We start from the raw sequence: 17,380 nt of genomic DNA, 5'->3' as shown, positions 1-17,380 counted from the left end.
AGGGGAAAGTTTTATTTTCTGAGTCGCTAAAGTTTTGAACTCCTGTGGTAAAATAAAGGATATGGGCATTAGAGCCAAGCTGGGGGCGGGCGGGGGGTGGGGGGGAATCCCAGCCCTGCTGTCTCATTTCTCTCGTCCTTTGCATGGGGATACTGATTCCTAATAGGGTTGTTCTGGGTAATAAGCAAAATAATACATATAAAGTCCTTCGAATAATGCTGGGTACCTGTTAGATGATTAGGCAATTAATATGTGGTTTTACCCTTCTTCCCCGCACCCCTCCGCCTCCAACACCCTTACCCCCTCTTCAATGTCGCTGATTAATTACTTCCTTATCTTTACTAAAAGGCTGCTGTGCTCTAATGTGCGTACTGTGTGTCACATGGCATTTGGGGAGTCAATCCCAGTCCCCAGTGTACTGTCTTACCCGTTTTGTGGACATGTTTGTCAAGTGATAGGCCCTCATTTCTAGTTGGGAAGGTACAGTGGTGGTAAATTCAAAGCTTCCCTTCTTTACCCCCTTGGGCTTCATGCCACATGTCTTTTCTCTCCTGCTTCCTAAACACCAGGCCCCTTCTGTTAAGTGGCTATTAACCCTGGGTTCTGGGTTGCTACTTGCCTCCCTTTGTGTGCTCTGACTCTAAGCAGAAGAGTTCTGTGAACTGCCCAGGTCTTCTTGTGGAGTCTACCCAGTTTAGGTCTTTCCCTTTAAAGTAACTTCACTATTACCAGTGTGCCCCTGAATTGCTTTTTTACTTTATGGGGAGGGTATATTGCCTACTTGGCTCCCAGGGTTGATACTCCCATCTTCCATCCCCTTCTGATATTTCTGTTTTGTGGCTTTTGCTATCATGTGCCTCCTTAGGTTGCTCTTTCTTGAGGGGTATTTGGAATGAGGAAGGGGTGGGATGTATGCTAGTCCATAGTGGGTCTTTATTGGATTCACATCAGACTCCGAATGCTCTTTGTGTTTATTTTTTTCTGTTAAGTCTACCAGGCCTGGAACTCCGTTGCCAGAGATTGCAAGGCAGGACCTCTGGTTGGGGTTAATGTGTGTGTTTTCATACTGCTCCCCAGATGAGTCTGATTTGAACCTGTTGTTGAGAACAGGTTCAAATCAGATAATTGAACCTGAATCCGATTGGATAATTGCAACCAGATTGCATTCTTACTCTTTGGGTAACTTTGCCTTGGTTTTGTTCTATGTTGGTTTTTTCCTTTGTGTGTGGGGGTAGAGTTGTCTTGAGGAGGAAGAGACTGATACAGAACAAATAAGACTTAGTGGATCCAGACTGATCTGGTTTCAAATCCTGCCTATGACATTTTGGGAGACTTGCTTAATTATATCTGAGCTTCATTTTGAGTTTTGTAAAAGATTTAATCTATATAAATTAAATGGTATATACCATCATCTAACCACTCAGGAAATGGTAGCTACTAGGGATGTTGGGAATGATGATGGTAACATTATTTGCAATATTAAGAATATAAATCTGAATTTGAAGATTTTGATTTTGTGTTACCAGAATTATTCTTTGCTGTCATTTTACTGCTTTTTAAAAATAGATTTATGTGGAATTTTTTAAAAACAGATTTATATGGTGGATCTTAAGTCTTTTTTTTTTTTTTTTTTTTTTTTTTTAACTTAAGTCACTCAGCATCTGAAGAAGCTTCCGGTTCAGACTCAGGCAGCCAGTCGGAGAGTGAGCAGGGCAGCGATCCAGGAAGCGGACATGGCAGTGAGTCAAATAGCAGTTCTGAGTCTTCAGAGAGCCAATCGGAATCTGAAAGCGAGTCGGCGGGTTCTAAATCCCAGCCAGTCCTTCCAGAAGCCAAAGAGAAGCCTGCCTCTAAGAAGGAACGGATAGCTGATGTGAAGAAGGTATCTACTTTGCTGTACATTAAAAATGTGCTGCTAGCTAGGACCAGTTAGCAGACCTTTGTTTCCCATGGAAAACTCAGTGGATCTGGATAATGAAAACTATAGTCACCTTTTGTAATAATATACTGTCTGTGGGTATAAACAGAGATTGCATTCTCTCCTGCTATTTGATATAGTAGACACAAGGCCATAAGGAAAATTACATGATCTGTCAAATTACAAGGCAAAAGGACAAATTTTTATAATTTTGTTTTTTGTCTTTTTAGAGTGAGTGGTAGGGGGAGGGGCAGAAAGAGAGGGAGAGAAAGAGAGAGAAAGAAAATCTTAAGCAGGCTCCATACCCAGCATGGAGCTGGACATGGAGCTTGATCTCATGACCCTGAGATCATGACCTGAGCTGAAATCAAGAGTTGGACACTTAATGGACTGTGCCACCCAGGTGCCCCTATAGTTTGGTTTTTAACATTTAAAAAAGGTAATAGTCAATACTGAAGAATACCAGAGAGAATCACTGACAGATGATTATGCAATGCAGTTGTAAAGCTTAGTGATGGATGATAATTTAAGAATAAGGGCAGTTGGGATCCCTGGGTGGCGCAGAGGTTTAGCGCCTGCCTTTGGCCCAGGGCACGATCCTGGAGACCCAGGATCGAATCCCACTTCGGGCTCCCGGTGCATGGAGCCTGCTTCTCCCTCTGCCTGTGTCTCTGCCTCTCTCTCTCTCTCTCTCTCTCTCTGTGACTATCATAAATAAATAAAAATTAAAAAAAAAAAGAATAAGGGCAGTTTTTCTTATCTGAAGGATGGAAGAAAAATATTTCTCATAGGAAAAAAGTTATCTGCATTTAGGCAATGTAGGTATTGTTCACTTAACAAAAGAGTTCTCTCTCTCTCTCTCTCTTTTTTTTTTAAGATTTTATTTATTTATTCATGAGAGACACAGAGGCAGAGGGAGAAGCAGGCTCCTCGAGGGGAGCCCGAGGTGGGACTCGATCCCAGGACCCTGGGACCATGCCCTGAGCTGAAGGCAGATGCACAACCACTGAGCCACCCAGGCATCCCAACAGAAGAGTCTTCTAGCAAAGAATGCAAAGAGACAAAATTGAAATGCAGAGTGTGCTCTCATTGATGCACAAACTTTGGAGTGCATTCCTTTTGGTGAAAAATGAATGACTTGACCTAATTAATCACAAGAATACAGCTGATCTTTTAAAATTTTGTTGAGACCATTGCATTTGAATCACTGAAAATACAAAAGAATATTCTTTTAGGAATTTAAAAATAAAATGGCCTAATGAAATTAAAAGCTATTATGCTACATCAGTTTTTATTCTTCTAAGATAGAAGTCTTCTGAGGTCTCAGATTTTTGTAGTTGTACAGACAATTTTAAATTACCTGCAGGTTCTGTAGAATAGCTTCAACAGATGTGCTGTGACGGGTAGGGAAATGAGAGCTATCCTTGTTGCTTCACTCAACAGAGGAGTGACTTTCAGATACTAAAGTTATTGCACCGTGTTGTCTGCTCAGTGTGGGTGGACCTTTCACAGAGAGAATTCAAAAAGACCCTGCATGTAGAAGCACCACTTAGAGATTTTGCTCTGAGTATCACTAACCTCAGAGACTTATTACGCAGGCTTGTAGCAGAAGGCATTGCTTGTGTGATCTTGATCTTCAGTGTGTCATGTGTCATGTTGGAGCCTGGTTTTCTCTGCATCTAGATCAAGTGCTCTTTTCAGAACACCACAATACACTTTTGAAGGAATGGTAAAGGAAGGAAAAAATCTGAATATAACTTCCATCTGTGCAGTGGAGCGTTCTTAACTTGCAGAGATTAAAGGAAAACAGACGCCATTACTTAACATAGTGCTTAAAACTTCACTGAAACTGTGTTGACCACCAGGATTCACAGCTGTTAAGTTTTAAGACCTTATATAACTTTATATAAAAAAATAAAAGATAACTAAAAAAGAAGGGAAATCATTGCTAAGATCGATTTCAAAATAGAAGTATGGCTTCAGGCAGAAACTTTCAGATAAACTTTCAAAATTAAAGTGATCAATTCCAAAAAGTTAGTAGTAAGATTAACAAATGGATGGATGTACTAACCAGTTAGAAGGATTGGATTGTGACTTTAATGATACTATTCTAAAATGAGAATTTCTGAGGAAGGCTCTCTGTTTCCTATATACATGTCCTTTTACATGGTAGCTCTCTAATTGAAGGGTTGGATTAGATATTGTAGCCCTCAAAAGGACAAAGATGAACTCAGGATGATTTTAGTGTGTGTATATTATAGTATCTCCTATAATACAGTCCCAGCAATTGAACCTGAATGCCTAATATCTAAAACGATAAAACTAATAAATGTAGGGTTTTTAAAGTGATATAGCTGTCCCAGTTTATAAAAGCTTAAAATACCTGTGCTGAGTAAAGTAATTTCATAGCTCTAGCAAAAGTCTGAAAAGGGGTCGAGGTTGGGGTTGGCATGGCTACAGTAAACTTTTTTGTCCTCTTCCTTTCTCTTCTAGATTTGTTCAGTGTTCTGCCTCTGTCGCCTACATTTTCTGCCACTTGATTATTCCTAACTCTTTCTGGTTGGACCTTTTGTCCTCTCCACTCTCAGATTATTTTAAGGCAATTATGGATTTGTCACTTTTATAAACTGAGAACACTGGATTACATAATTAAATTGGATTCTTTTTCTAAAATGACTTTTCCTGGAACATCTTTCTTGTTTTCTTTGAAGGCCTTGGTTTTCTTCAGCTTACTTGGCTTTTTTTTTTTTTTTTTTTTAAAGGTACTTTGGCAATATCCTCCCTTGCCTGAGTGACATTCTGTTTTTCTGGGTTGTCTTTCATCAATTTTGTCTTTTTTGGGGTCCATTTTTGCACATACTGCATGAGTCTCAACCAGTGGTTTCTCCTCTGGCCTCACTTTGTAAATATTTTAATGATATATTAGCTGTCACCTGTATTTTGACAACAAACTCCCATTTCTAATCTTAGCTATCAGGCATTTCTTCCACATTTTTTTAACATCTTCATTTCAGTGTTCCACAGTCCATCCAAATTCATTTTGGCTCCTTGTGACTGATTTCATTAAGAGAATATATGATACACTTGGTAGTAGTTATCTGTGGGAAGGAGAGTGATATTTGGGGTTATAGACTCTCATTGTTAGAGGTCTTTTTTACATTTTTTCTATAGATTTGTTGAGTCTTTTTATACAATGATTTGGTATATTGTGAAGAAAAAAAAACTTTTTCTCCAACTAATCTCTCCTTTCAGCTTTATCTTTTTATTTTAAGGTTTTATTTTATTTAAGTAACTTTTGCATGCATACAACAAGGGGCTTGAACTCAGAACCCTGAGATTAAGAGTTGCATGTGACTGAGTCAGCCAGGGGTCCCTACTTTTTTTTTTTTTTGGATTGCTAGTGAGGATTGTTATTGAAAATCAAATCCTGAAGGCAAAGGGTAATTACTGTTGAAGAGTAAAACAGAGTGTTCCAGAGAATGAGGGGTAGTGGTGCTTATTCTGAGGACTTAGTAGCTAAGTGTCAGAAATGACTATTACTCATGCTTCTGGCATGTTATGTATCCTGAGGATTTTAAAGAAATACACAAATGTCCTGAGTTTTACTTAAAATTAGACATGTTGGGGCCCTGGTGGTTTTTTGAATTCTCAGATGGATCAATACACAGTCAAGAGCTGAAACTGGAAGGCATTAGGGAGTTAAAATTCATCAGTAAAGATTCTGTATTGTTTAACTGTTTATATTTTAATGACGAGTAAGCAGTGTGCCATGTAGTTTAAGTTCGAACGAACTTCATTCAGTAACGAAGAGACATTGTTAAACTTTACTGTGTTCCAGGATAATACAGATGGTACTTTATTATCTTTAAACAAAGCTAGTAAGAAACAAGCCTTTTGATACTTAGCTATTTGAATTTTCTTAGATGGAAATACACGTTCTAGTGATGAAAATAGTTAATGGGGATCAAGAAAAAAGGATTCACACATGGTCTATTAATTTTACAGATGTGGGAAGAATATCCTGATGTTTATGGGGTTAGGCGGTCAAACCGAAGCAGACAAGAACCATCACGATTTAATATTAAGGAGGAGGTAAGAAAAATAAATGTTTTAAGGGGATGCATTTAAATTCCTTATCTTACTTACCGTTTTCAACTCTGGTTGTGTATGTTATCATTAACATGACTGAACATTATACCTCAGTTAAGTGACTCTTATGTGAGGTTTTTCAACCTAGAACTGCGAGGAAAACCACAGGTGGCTTTTAAAGAAAGAACTTTCCCAGAAAGATTATATTGTCATAATATTTTAGGAGAGTGTTAGAGTATTCTACAGTATTGGTTTCACATTTGTATTTTCATTTTTTTTTAATGTTTATGGATTTCAAGTGAAATTGACTATCTCAACAGGTTTACCTTTAAAATACCTAGTTTCTAAATCTATATTTTGTTAAAGAGTCACTTGCGTGGTAAATGTGATAATGGACATACTTTCAGATCTATTTCTGAGAAGGGAAGGAGAGTTTGTTTAACTTAAGTAATGTGTTTTAACTAATTATTTAAGTTTACTTTCCGTTTTTAGTGTGTACTATATTTCACACATATTTACTCGGATATAATTGAGAGAGATTAAATAGATTGATGATTTTAAAAAAATTGGTATTATGTATTGGGTTCTGTGGTTTCTATAGCATCAGACTTTCCTCATCTTTCTCAATTTGTGTGGTATTTTTTATCAATTTTTACCTCTATATTTTATAGACCAGTCTGAAGAGATGCTCTTTTATGTCTCAGTGAAATACCCCCTTCCTGCATTCTTAGGAGGACTTTGCTATTCTTAACTTTGTAACATCTTTCTGATGAAAGTTAAATATTAATATCCAGAGGTTAGTGAGTGGAGGTGGGTTTTGGTAAATGTACTTTACAGATCAACTGGACTGTTAACATCCACATTGCATTCAAGGTGTTTTATTTTTGATGACCTGTGAGCTGGTTTGCCTCAGCTTTCTTTTTCCATAGTGTCTAGGATTAGATTCCTGACCCTATGTTTAACAACCAGTCGCATGGTTGTGTCAGTCTTTTTTCCCTTTTTTTGTGTAAATTAACAGGTTCCCGCTAGGGCACAAGACTAACAGCAATAGGAATATTTGCCAGTTTGCCCAACTTGGGGGGAAAAGAGCTTTGAGATGTTTCTGACTAATGAACTTTCCTTGGCTTAGTGCTGTCATCAGAGCACTGTTGGCTGACGATTGAACATGCTCTTCAGTGAGTCTGAAATAGAGTAGATCAGTAGGTCACCACCTTTAATGGTACACTAGATGTGGCATTTTCACATGATATTCTAGATCTGCAATATCCAGTATGGTTGCCACTAACATGTGGCTTTTAAAATTTGTATTAATTAAAGTCCAGTAAAAGGAAAGATACCTTTCCTTAGTCGCACTAGACACATTCAGGGGCTCAGCAGTCACACGTGGCTGCTGGTCACTAGATTGAACCCTGCAGAGACAGAAAGAACATTTCCATTATCACAGAGAATTTTATCAGACTGTGCCTTGTAGAAGTAAGCGGAGAGAAATATTTCCTGGTGTTAGAGGTAACCACATTGTAACTAATTTTCAAAGGAAAATAAGAGTGAGAACCACCAAACACAGATTTCTTTTGTCTGAGAAGCTCATACTGAATAATGTTATTATTGAGTAAATTGTTGAACCAGGGGGTTGTGTTGTCCCTAAGAACTGTGAATTAAAGTCTGTGATCATTTTTCCCCCCCCTCACACACTGAAGGCAAGTAGCGGGTCTGAGAGTGGGAGCCCAAAAAGAAGAGGCCAGAGGCAGCTGAAGAAACAGTAAGTTTTTTCATGGGGCACTTATTTCACCCAGGAGTTTCGAGAATGTCCACTTCTCTGTGGCTGTTATTGCTGTGTTGTAGTCCACCCTGGGTCCCAGAGCCCCCTGCTCCTCTTGCTGTCATGGGCTCTTGTCCCTGTGACCTGCTGCCTTGGCAGTCTCTGAAGCTCAGATTCCCTGTCTCGTGTGTGTGCCACCTGGGTACCCCGTTAACCTGGTTGTTTTTCTTTAAATGAGCACAGATTCTCTTCTGGTTGAGCAAGGAACAAATTTAGATTTGCTGTTTTTCATTTGTTCTTTTTGTGGGTGTGGCAAATTTATATTGATTGGGCAAAGACACCCAATGTAGTGTGAAATTTCATCTTATTACCATATGATTTTAATACTGCAGTTCACAAGCTAGAAAATTTTAATTCTTGGGCTTATGTGAAATTCCTTTAGGACCTAGATTATATATAATTTTTAAATTTTATAAATTCTACTTAAGGTGAAAAATAATTTGCCCTTTTTGGGGGGGAGGGGGAATTTAAAAGTCCTATTTGGAGCGGGTATGGATCTCTGACAGTTTGAATTCTACAGCCTGTCTCCTCAGGGACTGCACTTGAAAATGTAGATATTAAAAACCTGGCAGATAGGGCAGCCCTGGTGACTCAGCGGTTTAATGCCGCCTTCAGCCCAGGGTGTGATCCTGAAGACCCGGGATCGAGTCCCACGTCAGGCTCTCTACATGGAGCCTGCTTCTCCCTCTGCCTGTGTCTCTGCCTCTCTCTCTTCCTCTGTGTGTTTCTCATGAATAAATAAATAAAATCTTAAAACAAAGACCAAACACCACCTGGCAGATAAATTCAGGGGTCTCTTGTGGTAAATAATTGTGGCATCTTAAAATAGAGTCCTAAATATTAGGACTAAAATATTAGTTCTGCATAATAAGTATTTGGCCTAAGGCAAAGGAGTTTGAATTTTTTAAACTCTTTTTCTCATTTCTAAAATAGAGTAATACTTGTTCTGCCAACCTAACAGGGTTGCTGGAAACTATGCTAAGAAAAGTCAAGTAGTTTTGCCATCCCCAGAACACCTGCAATTTTCATTTGTGTTTTAAGTATTTAGTTCGATTTGGAGGAAAAACTGTAGGCAAGCCTGTATTTCTTGGCATCTTAGAAGGCTTTTGTTCTACTCCAATCTCATGGCCTGCTTGGGGGACTTATTTTGGTCTAATGGCCTTTTGGGGCCTTTTGGGAAGTCCATGCATATGCTCTTTCCTCCACCATCTGGCTATATTCTACTGGTCTCTTGGCAGGGATCTAAGTGGTGCTGTGCTTGAAAACCTCCACATCCTGCTTTAATGGCCTTCTCTGGGTGTACAGAAAGCCCACTGGCCCCTGTACTTCTTTTCCTTTTGTCAATCCTAAGAGTTTTCTAAAGTTGATGGCCCTCAGAGACCTTCTTTCCCCTGAGTAGAACCTTAGTTCCTCCTAGGGAAGTGTATGTTCTGTAAGGCTGCTTCCCCACCCCGGGCCTTAGGAACTTAGTGGGAGCTGAGGAGTTCCTATCAGGCATATTTGTTGGGGCACTGGGCTAGCCTCCCTTCTTGCCATCATCTGGGCGGCAGGTTGGGAACTGGGGCTTATGGGGAGCTCTTCTGAGTCCGTTTAATTCGTAGAATTAGAGGAGGTGCTATAGTTTCAAGGCATAGCACTACAAGGGGCCCTCTATTACCTGAGCAAGCTTAACAGAACCTAGTGTGTGGGCACAACGGATTTCAGAATTGAGAGACTCCAAGGGAGCGGAGATTCTGAAATATTAGCACAGGGAAATGCTTTTCTGAAACCCTGCAAACTACTCACACAGATTTTGAAGCTTTTTAAAAGGAGCTATTTTTGTTAACGTTTTTGTTTTTTTGAAATTGTAACTTTATGAAAGTTCTAAGAATAAAAATAGTATAAGAAATGCCTGTGTACTTTGCGTAGAATTACACTGGTTAACATTTTTGCCCCATTTGCTTTATTGTTGGTGCTTTCTTTGTGTGTGTGTATATATTATATGTATATATATACATGTATGCATGCACATAATATTTTTTTCTGAACCATGTAAGACTAAAATTGACATACATTATGGCCTTTTATCTTTAAATACTGAAGTGTGGACTCCCTAAGAAGAATATTCTCTTTCATAAGCACAGAATAGTTTTAATATAGATTTAACTTTGCTAAAATTCTTTGTGTAGTTCATATTCACATTTTGTTAATTGAACCAATAATGTCTTTTTATAACTTTTCAGGCTGCCACTGCAGCGTCTTGTCTGGGGTTAGATGTGGTGTATTATTGGTCATGTTTCCTTAGAGCACTTTCACAGTGCTTTCACACTTTGCTTTTATGACCTTGACATTTTTGAAGAATAGAGTCATAGGGATTAACTCCCCAGAGTCATAATGTGAATTCGCATTTTAAAAATGTAGAAGTAAAGCAGTATAATGCTTCTGTACAATATTGGGAACATTTTTAAAATTAGTTGGCAATGTTAAAAATTTGAGAAATGATGCTTAAGAATCCAGATTTCTAGGTGCTTCTTAGAAAATCTGTTAGTGATGGCCCCCGTAACAGTAGTCTTTGTAACCTTCTGATGGACTTGGGGGTTCTCCATTTGACCCCATTTAGAGTCCTTACCTGGCCTCAGTGGGTATTTGAGATTATAACCCCTGACCTAGTCATATAAACCAATAAATTTTTAAATTTTATTTAACCTACTCCTGCTGTTTTGATCACTGAACTCTCTTCCATGCAGTACTTTTTTTTTTAATATTTATTTTTACTTATTTATGATAGACATAGAGAGAGAGAGAGGCAGAGACACAGGCAGAGGGAGAAGTAGGCTCCATGCCTGGAGCCTGATGCGGGACTCGATCCTGGGACTCCAGGATCGCTCCCTGGGCCAAAGGCAGGCGCGAAACCGCTGAGCTACCCAGGGATCCCCTTCCATGCAGTACTTATTAATGTTGTCCAAGTTTGTGAAGTGTTGTATAGGATTTTTGCTGACTCATTATGGTCCCTTCAGTGCTTCAAACTACTCTCTAGAATTGTTCTAGAATCTTCTCTCCAACTGGAATAAGAAAAAAATGTGTTAGCTATAAATCACTTGAAGTTTTTCTCCTGGAGGAAAGAGTTATTTTTTCCTTTCTAGTGCTTTGAATTGGAACTCTGACAAACGCATGACACAGTGGAGGAGAATCTGTTAGCCCCAGATTATCATTTTTCATTGGAACTTGCTCCTGAATGGGGTTCTCTCTGGGAAAATGTACTGAAAATAACTGAAATTTAAGCAGTTCTTTTTTTCTTTTCCTGATCTGCCTTCTAATGTAGAGGAGAAAGGAATCGCCTTCTTTGGGCTCTTACAGATAGTTACTAAGAAAAGTATCATTAATTATTGGCCAGAGTTTAGGCCTGTTTTATTTACAAAGGAATTTTGTTAATTCCCTCTTTCACAACTGTTTATTTTTTTTAAATTAATTTGTTCATAGAGACACAGAGAGAGAGGCAGAGACACAGGCAGAGGGAGAAGCATGCACCATGTAGGGAGCCCGATGTGGGACACGATCCCGGGTCTCCAGGATCACGCCCCTGGCTGCAGGCGGCGCTAAACCGCTGTGCCACCGGGGCTGCCCGCACATCTGTTTAGATTTGATTTGTGTCTTAGGGTCTGTGTTCTGCTGAACACCTTTTTTCCAATAAAGGAAGAAAACTATTCCTAGTTAGCTTGGATTCTCACTTTTTTATGTCTATTTACATTGTCTTGGGGCCTCAGTGGCTAAATCTTAATATTTTTCTCCCCAATTCTGACAATTTTGGTAAAGAAAAAATTACAGTGATTCCCCTTTAGGGAATCTTAGGGAATCTCATGATGCTCTCTTAGAGCTGGGTCTGGCAATTCAAGTCTCCTTTGAAATACAAAAAAAATTTTAATTACAATATTGTATTTTGGATAACTCCTCATTGTACTCTGACTTGTAGTGTATGGCATAGTCAAGGAGTCATCCTCATAAATTTTATTTATTTATTCATGAGAGACAGAGAGAGAGAGAGGCAGAGACACAGACAGAGGGAGAAGCAGGCTCCACGCAGGGATCCTGATGTAGGACTCAATCCCGGGACTCCAGAATCATGGGCTGAAGGCAGGTGCTAAACCTCTGAGCCACCCAGGGATCCCCATAAAATTTGTATTATGTATAAGAAACCAGTGATCTAGGAGAGCCCTTGACATCTACAAGGTTGAGAAGTAAATCGTTTTGTAACTGATCACTTTTCTCATCTCTTTATACAAAGTGACTTACGTAACTTACTTTTCCTCCTGTTCTTGAAAGTTAATAGAAAATTTAAAACAATCCAGCCAATTTCAAATATATGTGCAAACTAACCCAATTAGGCCTTTTAAGCCTTTGAGTTCAGATCCTCCCAGAATGTGCAAGCCTGGTGTTTCCTGATTTCTGTGGTCTTCAGTGGGTTATGATGGAGAGAAGGATGGCTGGAGGTTTGACATGTTATGACAAACACCTTGTTTTCACTGGGCTTTGGTTTCCTTCTTTAAGAGGAAGCCTTTGGGCCAGTTTATTTGCTCAGTTTTTGTACATTTCTCATACTGGAAGATTCTGAGTCTTCCTGATTGTCCATAAGTATATAAACCTGCAATTTTAAGTAGAAAACTCTAGCCTTAGCATGGATTCTGTCAAGTTGACTGCCATTTTAGTCTCTTAAAGTTGTAGAAGTGGACCTCCTTAGCTGCCCAGATTTAGATTCTCAGTTCCTGTGGAGTTATGTAAATTACAGTTAATATTTGACTGTGGATCTTTCCCATCTGACCCGCTCTCCCTTACATCTTAGTTGTTTATGTTCTCTCCAGGTTCTTTCCTGTGAAGTCACATCTCTACTTAGGCTATGTGAGCCCCTTCCAAGAGGTTAACTGTTCTGGACTTGGTCTAAGGAAGATTGTAGCTGCATGTACCAATCCCCCAGCACCTGGAGACATCTTCCCTCCTTCCTTCCTAACCATCCCCTTCTATTCCTTTGATTCCTCAGCAAACATTTATTGTACTAAGTTCTAGAAAGGAGACTAAGACAGGTGCCCAGAGAGTAGTTAGACAGAAGGAGGTGTTTGTTTTTAAGAGAGATGGAAGGATATTAGGCAACATTAATATGCCTCAGTGTCTTAGCAGTCTGCTTCCAAAGTACCTACCTGTCTGTTAGACTGATAGGGTTTATTTTTAAATTATTTCTTTACTTAACAAAGGAGTATCTCCCTCCATTTGTTTGCCTTTGTGGTAAGCTCTGGTACAAAGATGAGCAGAAGTGGGCTTGCCCAGAAGCAGTCCCCTACTCCCAGGGCAATGGGTATTAAACAAACATGCCAGTTGAACTTGAGTGCTGTACATAGACCTGCTCTGCTGCCTTCTCACTCATCCTAGAGTCTCCATTCACTTAGGTGTAGGGTGGCTCAGGAGTTGGTACATAAGCCACCTTCTGGCAATAAACTTCCATTATTCCTTTGACCTATTCTCCTGTGAAGAATGACTTTGTGATTCTCTAATAGTTGTCTTTAGTATAAGCTTATTTCCTAGTCATGGACCCAGAGGCACAGAGGTAATTGTTTTGGAAAATCTCAGGTACTGGGAAGCCCGGCAGGTACTTTATCGCCTGCCTTCAGCCCAGGGTGTGATCCTGGATTCCTGGGATCGAGTCCCACATCGGGCTCCCTGCATGGAGCCTGCTTTTCCCTCTGCCTGTGTCTCTGCCTCTCTCTCTCTCGCTGTGTGTCTCTCATGAATAAATAAATAAAATCTTTTAAAAAACAAATAAACAAAAGAAACAAACAAAACAAAATCTCAGGTATTTGGCTTTGAGTTTCAGTGTCGTTTTTCTTTTGGGTATTTCATGCCCAGTGGCGATTATATGTTCCTTCTTCTCTAGAAATGAGCTAAGTCCCACATTTGGTCTTTAAGTAAACCTCAAAAACTGGGGTGGTAGGAAAGACCTATAAGGTATGGATGGCTCTTGAATGTCCTCTGAGATCTCAAGGAGCAAAGGAACACCTGCTGTATCTAATAATTACTAAAAACTGCATTTTTAGCTGAACAGATTATTTAGTAGGTAGTAGGTTTACTAGTGAAAAATACTTTTAGAGACTGTTTAATCAAATATATTTTAAAGATGTTAAAATATGTAGCATAGTAGTTCTAGAATGAGTCTATAACCAGTATTAGCATCAGCTTTGAATTTGTTAAGATTCAAATTTTTAAGCCACTTATTAATGACGTACTAAATCAGAAACTGTGGCTGTGGTCCAGAAATTTGTTTAGTAAGTCCTTTAGGTGGTTCTGATCATCTTAATTTGAGAACTATTGGTCTAATTTATATTACAGCTTCAATCTGTTCAAGAATAGTAGTAAATAAAAATAATAGTAAATAAAAGTAGAATATGAGAAATTTAACTGCTTCCCCCCCACCCAGAATAGTTTAAAAAATACTTCTTCAGTTTCCATTTTCATTTATTTTTGTTACCAGAGAAAAAAATAGGAAAAGATAATAACAGCCAGAATTTAAGTGGAGCTAGAATAAACTTTAGCTATAATACTAAAACATACATGTTCTGCCTTTTGGAGAGTACAGTTGAAATTAATTTTGTCAGGTTCTTCAAACTATATTATCTTCAGGAGTTCTTTTAGAAAAAAAATCATTTTGCTTTGCTTTTGATCACAGAGAAAAATGGAAACGGGAGCCCTCAGAAGATGAACAGGAGCAAGGCACCAGTGCAGAGAGCGAAGCAGAGCAAAAAAAAGTGAAAGCCAGAAGACCTGTCCCCAGAAGGTGCAGTGTTTACTTGAAGATCTCTGCTTCTGGTGGCGCTTAATTTGCGTTAGATGGAGGATGATGCAGTGCTTAGAACGACAGCCTTAATGGATGGGATACATGTTACGATTCTGGGCTTTGGAAGTCTGGTTCACTTCTTGCTGGGCTACCTCGTTAGCAAGTGATTAGATGATGGGGATGTTACACTTGACTGGGTATTTGCATGGTATGTTGTGCAGGGCAAAGCTTCTGTTTCTTACCCATGGCATACTGGTTATTAGGGGTGGATATATCTTCTGCTTTTAAAAAACCTCCCTGTGTATTTGTGTAGCGTGCAGGCTCTTTTGGGGAGAAGACATTCCTAAGTTTAAAACACTGGCTGGTTGAACACATTCTTCACTATTAACCTTGTTCTTAGAATCTAGCATTAAGCAGAGAATCTGATTGTGCAGAGAAAGAAGTAGGCCGAGGTGGCAAGAGACTGGTAATTTTTGGTCAGATGTCAGTAGCAGAGAGAGGTACTGCTGTTGGGAAAAGGAAGGTGGGAGGCAGAGAAAAATAGCAGGGAAATTTACCTCTCAGTATTGCTTTAGGATGGGGTTGATAGCCAGATCCTACTCACCACCTATTTCTGTAGGGCTTGCAAGTTAAGTATAGATTTTGTAAATAAACATTTATAGTTTGATGATAGGGAACACTAAATTTGAACCTCAGTTAAGTGAAATTAATTCAAAAAGAATTCTGTTCTTATTAGCTGTGTATCACAGTATGTGTACTGAGTGATAATTGAGTTTTGTTAATAAACATTGTATGAAAACTTACTTTCCCTTGTTATGTAAGTACCTGTGTAGTGGCCTCAGTTTTGCCTCTTGTCTGGGAAAGCCAAAAATGTTTATTATGTGCTAGCCATTTGTGGCAAAACATTTGCCTACTTCTGACTTAGGATATTGTACACCAGTCCCACCCCAGCAGGGAAATTTGTCATCTGAGTTTGGTCTCTTTTGGTCCAAATTTAAGCTCACAGGACTAGGAAGCTACTTTAGCTTTCTCTTTTAGAGTTTACCTGTCATTTATTGAGTAGTTGATCATCTGTCTCTGTAGTGTTGTTTGTGGAAGGTACAAGAGAAACAGGGTTTTGAGTTTCCATCTCCCTCTACCTCCTTTCACCTTTCTACCATGGGTAGAATATTTGGGAATTTCCTTCTGAGAGTATCTGGGCTGTGGCCTCCAATCCTGATTGTAAGTGGGAGTCACCTGTGGAGCATCTCCTCAGCCTGTTCTGGTCTGTGGAAGGGCACGCACTCTCAGGTTGTCTTTTAGGTATATTTTGTACACATGTAACACAAATACATGTGTAGTGATTTCTTATCTTTTGCTCCTTTTATATAGATAGAATTTCATGCATCTTGTTCTGCATTTTTCTTTTGTTCTCTTGGAAATCATTTCATATCAGTTCTTGGAATTTTTTTTTTTTTTTTTTTTTTTTGTGGCTACCTAGTATTCTGTTCAGTGAACTGATTCCCAGTTGATGAAGACTTAGCGTTTTTCTAATCTTTTGTTATTGCAAACAGTACTACAGTGAATACCTTATTATGCCTGTATCTGTAAGATCAATTCTCAGAAGTAAAATTGTTAACATTTGTGAGTTTGATAGATACTTTCAAATTGCCCACCAAAGAGATACCATCAGCAACATGTTGCGTATGTATTTTTATATCTGATAGCACTGAGGAATAGTTGAGAACCATTGCCTGAGAATCCACTGCATCTTCTGTATATGATTGGGGATTCTCAGCATTAGAATCACTTTTGTGTTGAAAATGCAGATTTTCTAGTCAGTTAGAATCTCAGCAAGTGGGACCCAGAAATACATATTTCTGACATTCCACAGGTTAATCTTATTTGTGTACTGCTACTCTGGGAAATTATAAAGATGTGAAATAGACACCAAGGGATAGAGTGAAAACTTTGCCATTTTTCTTTTCTGATTTTAGAACAGTGCCCAAACCTCGAGTTAAAAAGCAGCCTAAGACTCAGCGTGGCAAGAGAAAAAGACAGGATTCTTCTGATGATGATGATGAAGACGATGAAGCTCCTAAGAGGCAGACTCGGCGCAGAGCAGCTAAAAATGTTAGGTGGGTGATGGCTTCATGTGAGGGTGATAGTGTAGTTGGTTAGAGCTTGGTCCTGGTAAGTCCAGGATGTTGCATTTGAAAGGCAAAAGTAATGACCTGTATCTGGAGGTTGTGCTCAGAAATCTGATCAGAGTTCTTGCAGAAGGAATGGTGTGGACCAGTGGGAATGTGGAAGGAATAGCAGTGACTTATTTCAGACCTTCATTTGTGGAAAGAAAACTGCTTCAGGTTATGTTCTGTTGAGATGACTTAGTGATGCTGTCTTCATTTCATATCATCCTTTCTCAGGAAAGATGCTTGGATTGTATTCTCACTTCTAAATTGCTCCTTTAATCAGATTCTCCTGAGGGTCACCTTACATACTTGGGTGCCATAGTTTTATTAAGTTTTCTAATAGGGTATGAAACATTAGTAGGAAATAAAACACTGGAAGGGACACATGCAGGCATCAAGATTTTACTTTATAGGAGTCGAAGGGCATTTTATTTTCTTCTAGAAGATACACAGGTTTCTTCTGGTCTACTTAGAGATGGTGAAGCTAAGTCCTGGAGATCCTAACCTGTCCATGTGTCCAGGTATGATGCCACAGCTAGGGATTAGGTGCGGAGTATGCTGACATATAGTTAGCCCTTCTTCCTCCT

At 39.1% G+C, this 17,380-nt stretch overlaps 1 protein-coding gene across 7 annotated transcripts in view; it reads left to right on the top strand.

Annotated features, from left to right (window-relative positions):
* CHD2 (chromodomain helicase DNA binding protein 2) overlaps window positions 1-17,380 on the top strand; it is a 119,366-nt gene that overhangs the window by 21,649 nt on the left and 80,337 nt on the right. For 6 of the 7 annotated variants that reach the window (XM_038532748.1, XM_038532747.1, XM_038532746.1 and 3 more), the window contains 5 exons: window positions 1,651-1,882; window positions 5,924-6,010; window positions 7,705-7,766; window positions 14,515-14,622; window positions 16,599-16,739. In XM_038532748.1, the coding sequence (XP_038388676.1) occupies window positions 1,651-1,882; window positions 5,924-6,010; window positions 7,705-7,766; window positions 14,515-14,622; window positions 16,599-16,739 (630 nt within the window). The remainder of the gene's footprint in view (window positions 1-1,650; window positions 1,883-5,923; window positions 6,011-7,704; window positions 7,767-14,514; window positions 14,623-16,598; window positions 16,740-17,380) is intronic. The other variant, XM_038532745.1, reaches the window with a different exon arrangement.

Source organism: Canis lupus, chromosome 3, assembly GCF_011100685.1.
Source record: "Canis lupus familiaris isolate Mischka breed German Shepherd chromosome 3, alternate assembly UU_Cfam_GSD_1.0, whole genome shotgun sequence".
NCBI lineage: Eukaryota > Metazoa > Chordata > Mammalia > Carnivora > Canidae > Canis > Canis lupus.
Note: the sequence above shows the minus strand (reverse complement) of the source record. Positions and strands in the feature narration are given on the sequence as shown.